Genomic DNA, 12,857 nt, shown 5'->3' with positions numbered 1-12,857 from the left:
CACTTGAAGAGAGGTGATGTTTTGGAGATAAAATTTATTTTAGTAGCTCCAGAAACTACAAGAAAGGGGTCCCATCCAGCATTCCATTTCATGAAGCTGCAGAGACCAGATATGGTAGCTTTCAACAAAATCAAAGCTACCTCAGGACAAGCTCCCTTGGTATCAGCCATTAGTGAAGATAGTATCTCTACCAGGAGAGCTTGGGGACTATGGGTCTGTCTCACAGAGATGGACAAAGTCAAGTATCCATTCACGATTTTCTCAAACAAAGTGAATGGTCATTCCTATTAAATTCCATGACAGGAAAAAGCACGAAGTTTGCTGAAAGCTTATTCGAAAAAAAGAGGATGTTAATCTGGGAAAATAAGCTGCCAGCAACCGAAGCCACAAGGATGAAGACATGCAACATGTTGCATGTTGGGCAATGGCATAACCATTTGTGTCCTTGCTGCGAGAAACAAGAAAAGCCCCTATTCCGGATAAAGATTCGGGTCACGAAAAATAAACCCGATCGGACCAAGATAAGGGAAAGAGAAAAATTTTTATCAAGAGAACTAAAAGTTAAACGATGTAAAAAATCGAGAGGATAAGACTGTCGGCAGAAAGCAACAAAAGCTAACAGTCAGCAAAGCAGCCAGCTGGAAATCATGTGACCGACAAACCATTATGACATACAGCTGGAAATCACAAGGCAATGACGAACGCAATGACATCATCACAAAATAAGCTTGGAGTCCGAATTTCAAGTCCGCGGACGCCTATAAATAAAGATGCAAGGAAACAGAAGGGGATCATCAGAAAAACTTCTCCTACTCTTCAAAGCATTTGAGTCTTTTTCAATATTCTGTAGTATTTTTAATTTTTCAGTTTATGGGGGTTTCCCCAACGAGTCAAGTCCTCTATACCATGAGAGGCTAAACAGTTGTCTCCTCCAACGGAGGAATAATATCTATGTAATATTTTCTTTATTTTTTCAATAAAAGCAGGCCTCTGTTCAACTTGTTTGTCCAAAATTTTATTAAGTTCCTATATTGGAATCCTTTTACGCCCGAAGGTAGGAAACGAAATAGGGTTGTGCTGTTTTGTTACTGAAGGAGTCAAGTACCTACGAACCATCTATTGCAGTAGTGTGGTTGGGAGAAGCCTGTAAAATCGAGGACTTAGAATACCCGAAAGCAAGGCGGTCAAACCAAGGTATGACTTTATGGGGTCTTAATTTATTTCAGAAGCATGTTGGACCAATTTTTAGCGTTAGGGGTTGATTATTAGTAATAAGCAAGAAGATATGAATAAGAGACCAAATACTGCTGAAATTCTGGAAAACTTTGGGACCATAGGTGTACTTTAATAGCCCACTCGCAGTCAAACCGCGTGTGGTTCAAATTCAGTGCGGAGGGGATTTTTTGAACATTATTTTATATCACAGGGGAGGTAATTGATAATTTAATTTTCACAAGGGGTTTTTTGAACATTTCCATTATCACAGGAGAGGTTTCTAGATTTTTTCCTGTACTTTTTTTATCACAATTCTCTACAACTATTCACTTATTACTAGATCAAAGAGAGCTAGAGAATTATTGGGATAGAGAGAAATGGGGGGCATCAGATTTTGCTAGGTAGGGTTAGAGTTATGTTATGTTCTCTTCTATATGTGATATATTGTACAAGATCACGTATATATGGTCTATATAGGAGATTGGAAATATATTTAGATTCATTCTCACTCAATCCTATAAGGCAAGCCCCTCTCTACATGGTATGATCTAATCATACCATATACACCCAAATTGCACTTTTCAATACCGCAACCTTGTCAAATTTAGTTTCCAACAATGAAAGTGAACCTTATAGCCAATGGGTCTTTATTTAGTTGCATCGTGTTTTATTTTAATTAAATTAAAATAAACCTAAGGTCCAATGCTTAGTGCAAGTATCCGTACGATACTCGATGCCAAATCTTAAGATCCTTGATTTGAAACGTTTCAGATTGAACCCTCATCAGTTGATTTCATAACCGATATCTAATGCGTGATCCAACTGCATGGATTGCCTAAATGGTCTGTAGGCTTTGTTTTGATGTTAACAGATTTCAACATAATTAAATGTGACGTCCATAAGATTTTACATATAATTGAGAGATTAATTGATAATTATTTAGAATTTAAATCTAATTATATCTAAATTATAGGTTGAAATTCGAATATATTAAAATTGAAAGAAACAAACTGAAGCTCATTATAACTTGGGAGCAAATTATATTAATTAAAAAATTAGGTAGGATATAAATGGGTATTTTGAAAAAGTTTAAACAAATTAAAACTAAATAAGAGAAAGAGATAGAGAGAGAATATGGTGGGTGGTTGCTATCACCCCCACCGCCTCACCCCTTTATTTTGAAACATGAACTTTGCATACACACACACACCACAAATTACAAAAACACACATTTTCACACATTCACGGACGTAAACCGGTATGGAAAATTTATAATTTTAATTTATATTAATTTATATAATTATTTTATTTAATTAGTTGATTTACTAAATGTAATTTATGTTGATCCACGTAATGTTTAATTGAAAATTTTATTAGTTTTACCATTTAAATTAGTGTGTAATCAAATACCACATTTGACTTAAGAATGTTATAATCGGTTAATTAAATTATAAGGTTAGCTAGATTTAATTATTACTATAGTTAAGTTACTCAATTTTATCAGGCCTATTGACTAAATACTTAATTATATGCATTGGAATTTAATTAAATTTTATAGTAACAAGAAATTGATAGAAAATTCGTAGAAATATTCGAAAATGATATTTAAGAAATATCCGAAAATTATAATTGAGAAATATTATGATTATTAAAAAGAAAATGAGATTCTCATGATAATTCAATTTAGGGATGTTATTAAGAACGATAGTTATAAAGATAAGAGGGGGTTAGATTAAATAAATTCTTTGGAGTTGTTTGACGAATTAAATATATACCTCGGAAGCTTAAAAAGGTTAGTTATTTAAAAGAAAATGGAAAGAAGGATTGGTTTTTGATACAATAGAATATTAAAATATTTTTGAAAAATTATATGAATATTATATAATATTTTATTTAAATTTACAATATTTACAATGTATTGATTATATATATATATCTTATAATTTACTATAGAATGCGAGAATAAAGAAGAGGGTTGAATTGATTCTTCTATTAGCTAAACTATTTGGAATTTCAGGTAAGTGAAGTTAATTGGATCTATATATATGTATGTATACATAAATATCAACTTGTCTACATGTGATTTGATTAGGAATTGTTGTGTGTTTAGTTGAATTATATGGTTGATTGAAAAATGATCATTATTGGTTGTGCCTATGGTTGACTATACTACATATATATGTATGGAGATTAATTGTGAGATACCTCCATTTTGTTGTTGGATAAAAATAAATGATGGAGTTGTTATAAATGATTGTCACACGTTTCTATTTGATGATTGACTAGAGTCAACTTGTGAACTTGTTAATGTGCAGATGATACACTGAGATGAGCACCGATCGGAGTTGAAATATGGACTTGATAAAACGTGAATGATTTACTTAACCTGGGCATATTCAATGGTTTATGAAGATGTCATATGATTAATGAAGAGTTGTGTGTTGTTATGATGATGCGGTATATGATATGAGAAAAATGAATTTATAGCTAGACAGCATGGCGCAAAGCGTATCGAGGTATTTCGAATAGCGGGGAATATCTTGTATTGTTAGCTACAACTGAAATGGTGTGGGGGTGCCAGGTTCGGTGTGACGTCCTATGCTGGGATTGCTACACATTTGGCCAATGTGGGGATATCACATACGATAGGTACTCTGTGCTAATAATTGTATGATATTGATTAAGATGATGAGAGCTGGCAAACTGTAGCACCCCCTACTCGCTACTTCGAATTATTACTATTTCATCCTTTCTTTAATCAGAACTCATTCTATAAGTAATTCTCTTTCAACTCGTAAAATAAATTCTAATTTATTAATAATATATATATACCAAAAAAGATAATGGATACCTCCGAAAGTTTATATTCACCTTCACTAGATGTTCTCGTGTACATAACCTCAAGGAAAATCATACCACAACTTAAAACACAAATCCCGATAAAAGACCAAAATATTTAACAACCCAACAATCAAAAACTCTAGCTTCAGAAGTCACGGTTGACCCACCTAATAAAGACGACGGCATCGCTCAAAGTCCAATGTGGCTAATCAGTGTGACCTATCTCCTGAAAAGTACGTGGCAGGGAATGAGCTGCCTACTCAATAAGTATAGCTATAAATTTATATATATATATACACAGACAAAGATTCACGTACATGCAGTCACACCGACAAAAGTCATTCGTCGTACAGCAACATCAGATATAAGCAGTAATACATACTCACAACTGTAAACCAATCCACGACATAATATTCATTCGTTATCATTTATTAGTTAAGGGCCCCACTTACTCTAGCTGGAGTACATCAGTCAATGGTTTTCGCCGGCCATCATCATATCATACACAGCACAGGATACCCGCTGTGTGATATCCCCACACTCTTTTACTCCAGCTGTGTAGCAATATAGCACAGGACATCACAACAAACATGGTACCCCCACACCACCCCAGTGTGTAGCTAACAGCACAGGATATTCCCTGCTGCCCCGAAATACCCCGGTACCCTACGCGCCATAGTACCTAGTTTAAATCATATATTTTTCATATTATCATCAATCACATTTTCATAAACCATTGACTGTGTTCCCAACTAGGTAAGCATCATCTTTTATTTCAATTCAGAATCATCATTCTATTCTTTATAATAATTACTTCCTCAATAATAACTTTCAATTTGATTTCATACAACAATCAATTATACGATCACGTAATCATACCACTCTCACGTCCATCCATTACAAACACACATGACACATAGTAGCAATTCCATTGATATTAAGGAAATGTAATAAATAATCCACAACTAATTATATAAACAATCAATATACGAAATCCACATAAGTATAAAGCCAGATTCACGACCACATCCAAGAAACCAACATATATAAAACATATATATATAAGTCCAATTAACTATACTTACCATAAATCCCAAAATACTTCGATTCACGAGGGACTGCTCAACCCTCTACTTTGTCGTCACGTCCTATAATAGAATGTTATACGTATAATCAATATATTTAATTTACCAAATAATTCATAAGAATTCACTTAATCAAACCCCTTATATATTTATAATTATCATTTTTAATAACATTCGTAAATCATATTACCACTGGAACCTCATTTTCTCTCTTTCATAACATAATATTCTTTAAATATAACTTTTCGAAACATTTCTATGAATTTTCTGTCAATTTATCGTTGCTATACAATTTAATTAAGCAATAATACATAGAATTACATATTTGGTTAATCATTCCGATGGAATTGTATAAATTAACTATAATAATAATTAAATCTAACAAATCAAATAATTTAATTGCCCAACAATAGTATTTTTATAGCAAATATGATATTTAATTCAACGTCAATTTAAATAGCCAAAAGTATAAAATACTCCGATTAAATAGCACATCGCTCAATATAAGCAATATTTAATAAACGAACTAATTGAATAATATTATTATATAAATTAATAAAAATTAAAATATAAATTCTGACCTCTCTGTTTCTTCGTCGCCGCAGTGAAAGATTGCAAATTTCCCTAAAGATGTAATTATGTTACATAATGCAAATCCTATATATATTATATATAATGAGAGAGAGGAGAGAGGTGTGGGGTGGGCGGTGGACCCCACTCTCATCCTCACCCACTTTTGTTTTCACTTTAGATATATATGTATATTATTATATATATAGAGTTGTGTATATATATTATTTTATATATAATATTATTATTATTTTATTTAATTATACTTTTCTAAAATACCTTTCACGTTCCTCCTAATTTTCTTAATTACTATAGTTTGCTCCCAAATATTATAACGAACTTCAATTTAACCCGTTCAAATTTTATTATATTCCAAATTTAATCTATAATTTATTTACTAATTAAATTTAAATTTTTAATGATTACCAATTGGTCTCCCAATTACGTGAAAAATTCTACGGACGTCACACAAACCATTGAATATGATTCAATTAGGTTAAGTGGGGCCAGAAGGAAATAATTAATAATTAAGAGAATTAAATTTTAATGATGTATGAATCATGTTGTGGATGGTGTTTGTTTCTGATATTGGTTTCGCTTGATTATTGACATTATTACTTCGGGATTCCATGATAGTATGTTATAAGTATTAATTGATTGGTATTATTGAAATTGAAGTTTCGTTATTATAAAAAAGAATACTGGTTGATTGTGGTGAGGAAATAGAATTGGGTTTATGTTATACGTGCCATTATGTGAATATATATATATATATATGCTAATTAGCTAATACTTACTGAGTTGAGAACTCGGCTTTAATCGTATAGGTGGGTCAACAATGCCATATTAAGTCGAGACCTCTAGCTAAATAGATATAACAATGTTATACCAAAAATTTTTAATGTAATATCCTATTCATTTGAGGTTTATATAAATATAGATAAAAGATGAGTTATCTTATTGGGATAAATATGAGTTTGTTAGGGTAATTGAATGTGATTACGGAGGGGGTCTCACATTAAATGAGTACAAAAATGATAAAGCCAATAATGAATACTTATTTCTATTCATTGGATAATATTACATTACATCGAGTTTGTCAAGTAGAGGGAAAATCACATTTATGATCCCCATATAATAGGTTCATTTTCAATTTAGTCCTGTATGTTAGAAATGGTGATCAGAAAGTCAATTGGATGGATATTTTGGGAATCATTTAGCAATATTTAAGAATATGATATTATTTTGATGAATGTAGTAAGCATTCATCTGTGGCACCATGTGTTTGTTGTGCTCATGGTTTACGTTGAAATGGTGTTTTGACATCACAACAAATGCCAACAGACCAATTGAATAACCCATGTAGTTGGGTTGCGCGTTGGATGGAAACTATGAAACAAACTTCTAAGGATTACTTTGAAATGTTCCAAGTCGAGGACCTCGAGACTGGGCATCGAGAGTCTTGTAGATACTTGCACTAAGTATTACATTCATTGGGGATGTCTATGCAATTTTAGTGGATTAGTTGACAAGGTTGTTACCTGATTGAGCGACTTGCGGGAATCGTCATAAGGAAGCCTCATAGGCTTGGTACGTATGATTAGAATTCCCGACTGCGATAATACATGATTAGTCCTTGAACTTGAGGAATCATGGCAGTCGCATGCATATGATGGTTGTATCTTGGATCTCGCGAGAGATGACTATGTCTTTGATGTGGCCATTATAACTTGTCCAGTGTAGTCGGATTATGTATTGAGGATGGTTGATTTCAAGACATAATCTGTACCCTATCAGTATATGATCAATATATCTCCTATTCACTTTGAGATGGTTTATACTCTCTAAATCTATGGCCATAGCGATTGGTCGTATGGCAAATGGTTTTCTTTGTCGATCAACAGAGTAAACGGATCTCAAGTATTCAGCATAGTTGCCTGGTCCAGAACCGAAACTGGCGCCCAATTTCATGCCCTAGACGAAGGCCAGGAGATGGTCGAAGGAAGGACCATACCTGTATAGAACTCGAGAGCCAAATGTTCATGCCAACATTCACCTAGTCTCTAGTGCCATGGACCGTTGCTAGATGACTACCCATGGTGACGGGCATTTCTGATTAATGATTAATTAAAAATAATTAATTTAATTTAATTTAATTAATTATTTGAGTTGGACACAATGTCAAAGTCTAGCTGAGGGTGAACCTAAAAGAGTCATACAGAAATCACTATAGAATTGATGGAATTAATTTGGAATTAATTCGAGAAGAAACAAATTAATTTAGTTGAGTTAAATTAATTCAAGGAGAATATATAAATGATTGGATCATTTATTTAATCGTCCATTTGATGGTGGCTCAAGAATTAATTAATTGGATTAATAATTTTGGACTAACACCTTTAAATTAATTAGATTAATTTATTTAATTTGGCTTAATTAATTGATTGAATCAATTAATTAGGGTTTGAGCTTAGATTTATTTAATTGGATTAAATGAATCTTTAGACTTAATTGGGTTAAAAATAATTTAATTATTTATTGTCCAGTGAACTTTGGTTGGGCTTAATTTAATTTAATTAAATCAAGCACGGTCCATACTTGAAGTTCAAGCCCATTTGAGGGATGTTAGAGCAAGTTAAGAAAGAGTTGAAACTCATCACCATGATGAATATAATGGAGTGGTTATTTCATCATAGTTGGAGGTTATATGCATGTGTGTGTATAGGTTGCCTTGGAGGCAAACTTGTTAGTTATTGAATTTTCAATTCAATTATATGTAATATACAAAATTACATACATATCGTGCATATCTTAGCCACGAATTTTTGCTCTCTTTTCTCTCCAAAAATGTTCTCCTTTTTGTTCAACATTGAATTGGATTCAACTTAGAAAATAAAACATTCCAAAAGCACTAACAATAGTGTTAGTTTGGAGTTATTTTTTTTTTCTTGTTATTTGTTCTATTTAGCAATTGAAAAAGAATTATATTTATTCCTTAGTGTGGTGTGGACAAATTAGATGGGTTCTAATTTGGATCCTATAGTGAACGGGAGAACGTAAAGGGAACAACTCATGTTGTTGTTCAACTATAGAAATAAAAAGGTAAAGTTTCATATTTTGTTTCTATACTTTTTGTTTCATCCTCTAGCCACTTGTCTAGCATGTTTATATGTTGATTATTATGCTTTTTGACAAATACCGAATGCCCAAAAGTTTCAAAGAGAACACCCATTTGATTTGTTTTCAATAATTTTTTTTATTTCATGCTTCTGCCGCGTTTTCAGGCTATACTGATACTTTCAGTGGTATCAGAGCGCAGTTTGGTGTTATGGCTTTAGGAGCAACATGTTATTATGTGTTGAGCATGAACAACGTATTCAATTTGCTTTTTAAAAGCAAGTTTAATGGCTTCGTAGCATAGTTATTTGTTTAAAAAATGTGCATCAATATTGTTTTTAAGTTATAAATATATATGCATATTTTGACAATTCGATTTTCTATAAATGCATGATTTTATTTTAATTTTTAATTGTAAAAATTCAAAAAAAATGAATTTTGAAAAGACAAAGTTGTACGGCCATTGCTGCCCTGCCGACCGGTCAGTAGCCAACAAGGCACGCGGCCGGATGCGCGCGGGTAGTGCCCCGCGCGCTGCCTGGCACACGCGCCTGCTACCGTGCAGGCATGGGGGCGCGCGTGCGGCCAATAGCAGACAGCCGTCTGCGATCTGAACAGCTGGGCCGTTTTGTGCCTTTTTTTTGAAAAATTGCATCCTATTTTCTGCAATTTTTCTAAAATTATTAATTTTGGTAAATTTTAATTTTAATTAAATTGAATTTTCTATTATTAAATCATGCCTTAAATTAATTTAGAAATAATTTCCAAACAAACAAAAAAAATATACATTAGATCTATGGTTGATATCTATTTTTTTAATTGCATTATCAGTATGTTATTTTTTGCATTTAATCATGTTCGTGGTTTAAGATTTTGGATATCTATTGTTAAATACATGGATTTTATTTAGTTGTTTAAAATGTTTATATTTGATACAAATGTGTTAGTTATTATTTATTGAATAAACAATGAGGATGATCACAAAGCCATTGGCCGGATGCATGATTTAATTTTATGTTGGGTGAGGCCTACGTGCCTCTTTGTTTTAATTCCTTCTTTTATTTCTAGACTTGAAATAATAAGGCTTGCTTTCTCCCTCCTTTTGTATTACCTCGAACTTTTGATTGGGGTTTTCAATTTCAGTTGTAATGAGTGTAGTTAGTATTGTGAAGTTCATTTATTTTGAATAAATGTAAGCTTCTAAGGAGAGGAAGACCTAGGCTTATTGGATGCAGCCCACGACGGAAGAAGAACAAAGTGGAAGGCCCATTAGAATGATAATGGGTTACTATTTTTCAATAGTTAGAATCGTATACTCACTGTAGGTCAGTGGGTTACTTAGGATTGGGCTTGTGATCATCCAACAGGGACGTGCTAGGCTTGTTTTTGCATGTGGTGTATGTTTTAATATTTGGAGTATGATGTGTTTCGAATGTATCTATTTATACTCAACGATTAAAACTGATATACAAAATCTTATAATGATGAGGTCTCGGTTACAACAAACTTAACTCCCACTTGGATGGTCCAAGTGAAATATTAGGCCCATAATGGATTGAAATTCAAATGGTTTGATTAAATCCAAGCCTTCCATCCACAACAGTGTGGCGTGGATGCTACTTTCACCCATTCGTGGTCTCACGTGTAGTGGCACGTTTGGAATGGAAGAAAACTACACTATTATTGTGAACGAATGGAATATACTTCTGTTTCCTTGTTTCACGAGTTGTAGAGGGCAACAGTTGAGATGCTTGTTTGGTTGATGGGTCGGGCCTGACCCTAAGTAGCGTGATTCACTTGGAGTCCTCGGGATCACGTGAAGAGGCGAGTCAAAATAAATTGGGAATCTCATTGGATGAGAATGGTATAGGTTACCTCCCATAACGCTTTTGTCCGTGTGAATGGTAAAAGCGGGGCATGGAGAATTGCGTTTGTGGAATCAAAGCTCACCAGGAAATGGTTTCTCGAAAACCCCATTTGAGAGTGGTGGGTCTTTTGAAGAAATAGTGGGATGGGTTAATGACTGAAGATCAATTCTTAAGCTTGATATATAATATTACAGTAGTCTACTAATTTTTTGTTTACATTTGATGTAGATATCTAAGAATCCACACACTCCAATTCTTAAGACTAATAAATTTAATGGAACAAACTACAATGATTGGCTGCAAAATCTTAGGATTGTCCTAGATTTTGAGAACCAGACTTATGTTCTGGATAGGTCTCTTCCTCGAGCCTTGCTAGAAGGGTCCACATACGAGGACAATCGGAAGGTTCGCAGTATCGTACTGGCGTCAATGACATTCAGAATCAGTACGATAGGCATGATGATGTCCAATCAATAATGCTCGGCATGAGCCAGATTTATACAGTTTCCAACCAATATATTAGATATGCTGTGACAAAAGCATTTTTCAGTCCAAAAGGCATAAGGTTAAAATGCTACATCTTTTGGAGAAGCTCAAGGAATTCAAGGTTGATCTTGAAAAAGAGACGTACATTGACGTGATCCTTCAGTCTCTTTCTCTCTCTTTTGACCCGTTTATCGTGAACCATAACATGAATGGGCTTGACAAAGACCTTCATTAGTTGATAAACATGTTGGTCCATACGAGGCAACAATTGAAAAGTCACGCCGTCAGTATTGGTAAGAGGCATTGACCTCAGAAGCGAAAGGCAAAAGGGGCGGATGCTGGAGGAGGAAGAAAGGTAAGACAGAGTCAGCTATTGCAAGTGTTTGCGCAGCTAGGCATGGGCAATGGGAAGATGAGGACCGAGAAGCGTTTTGTAGAATAAAGTGTGCTTGTTAATGGTCTATTGGATTGGATCCAATTACATATCTATGAGTCATTGAATACACAAAGCCAGAAGGGGGTTCAAAAGTCTAAGGACCTTTGGAAGGTTCGAAGAATTAGACTTGAAGTGGAGAACCAAACTGGTTGCAAAATTGAATCCTTCAATTGGATCGAGGTATTGTTTATTTAGTGGGGGTTCTTGAAGTATCTGATGAGAATGGAATTTTCACTCAGTGGAATCCTTCTTTGAAGTGCCACAATTGAACGGTGTCTCTAAGAAAGGAAGGATAGAACCTTGTTGGACTTGGTTCGATTGTTCTTTTCATAAACTACCTTGGCTCATGTGTGGCATGGCAAGCGTATTTCCACAAACGTACTTTAGTATATGGGATGGTCCTACATATAATAAGGGATTAGTTGGAAGCAAACTAGGTTTATACAGGTTCATTTGTTATCCTAAGGGAAATTGAATTTCATTGGATAACTAACGTGAGGAGTAGCTCCTTAAGGAATCAAGTGGAGAGACACCTTAGTCAAATGTAGCAAACATCATTTGTAATCGAACTTTTCCACTAACTCAAGATATTCCAGCCTCCTGAGAGATGACTAAAACACCTTAGTTACCTAATAGGGACAGGTTTCTAGTCTGACCAGTCAATTGACATTAAGGAGAAGCGAAAAGGACATCAGGTTGGATGAACGGCTTGGAACTATGAGATTTGACATAGAGTACAAACTACGTTTGAAACTTCCTGTATTTGGAATATTCATCTAGACAAAATCATGAAGGATATGACTGAGGTCGAGAATGAGTTGGAAAGTCAGTGGGAGCTTAGTTGTGTTCCTAGTGTTTTAGGTGTGTACATCTTTCTCATTCGGAATGATATGAAGATATTGGGAAACGCTGAAGCACAAACATTATTCACGCAATTCTCCATGAAAGAATTAGATTCCTTCCCTTATCATAGGGTTAAGATTTCCAAAACTCAGTCTTCATAGACTGATGAGGAACTTAGAAAGATGTTTGACATCCCTTATGTCTTTTGTTGTTGACAACATGGTATGTAGTCTGATGCACTAGACTGAATATTGTGTGTGCTTTGAGCACAACAATGGATATTGGGACTGTATCGAGAAGGCACTGATAGGAGTTAAGATTACTCTTTAGTACCTGAATAAGGATTAAAGAAGTGTTCTTAATGCAAGTCAATGGAGAGTTGATTCTGAAAGGCTA

The 12,857-nt window shown here is 34.1% G+C and overlaps 1 protein-coding gene and 1 long non-coding RNA gene across 2 annotated transcripts; one reads left to right on the top strand and one right to left on the bottom strand.

Annotated features, from left to right (window-relative positions):
* Positions 1 to 4,021: 4,021 nt before the first annotated feature.
* LOC148785024 (uncharacterized) lies at positions 4,022 to 5,773 on the bottom strand. Its single transcript, XR_016062928.1, has 3 exons — positions 5,723 to 5,773; positions 5,142 to 5,204; positions 4,022 to 4,282 (listed from the first exon to the last, which is right to left on the bottom strand). It is a non-coding gene; the product is annotated as an uncharacterized LOC148785024 (long non-coding RNA).
* A 4,956-nt stretch (positions 5,774 to 10,729) lies between these two features.
* On the top strand, positions 10,730 to 11,417 carry LOC148785023 (uncharacterized). Its single transcript, XM_088875190.1, has 3 exons — positions 10,730 to 10,843; positions 10,925 to 11,101; positions 11,220 to 11,417. Exons 1-3 carry the CDS (start codon positions 10,730 to 10,732, stop codon positions 11,415 to 11,417), a joined length of 489 nt encoding a protein of 162 aa, XP_088731316.1.
* The last annotated feature ends 1,440 nt before the right edge of the window (positions 11,418 to 12,857 follow it).

Source organism: Sesamum indicum, linkage group LG11 (genome assembly GCF_026168435.1).
Source record: "Sesamum indicum cultivar Baizhima isolate 11 linkage group LG11, ASM2616843v1, whole genome shotgun sequence".
NCBI lineage: Eukaryota > Viridiplantae > Streptophyta > Magnoliopsida > Lamiales > Pedaliaceae > Sesamum > Sesamum indicum.
This window is presented reverse-complemented; position numbering and strand designations above follow the sequence as displayed.

Bases quoted from the DNA above. Each gene is read 5' to 3' on its own strand.
- LOC148785023 (XM_088875190.1), top strand. From the start codon at position 10,730: ATGGTAAAAGCGGGGCATGGAGAATTGCGTTTGTGGAATCAAAGCTCA. The intron at 10,844-10,924 runs GTTAATGACTGA...CATTTGATGTAG, and splicing joins TTGAAGAAATAGTGGGATGG to ATATCTAAGAATCCACACAC. The intron at 11,102-11,219 runs GTTCGCAGTATC...CCAATATATTAG, and splicing joins CATACGAGGACAATCGGAAG to ATATGCTGTGACAAAAGCAT.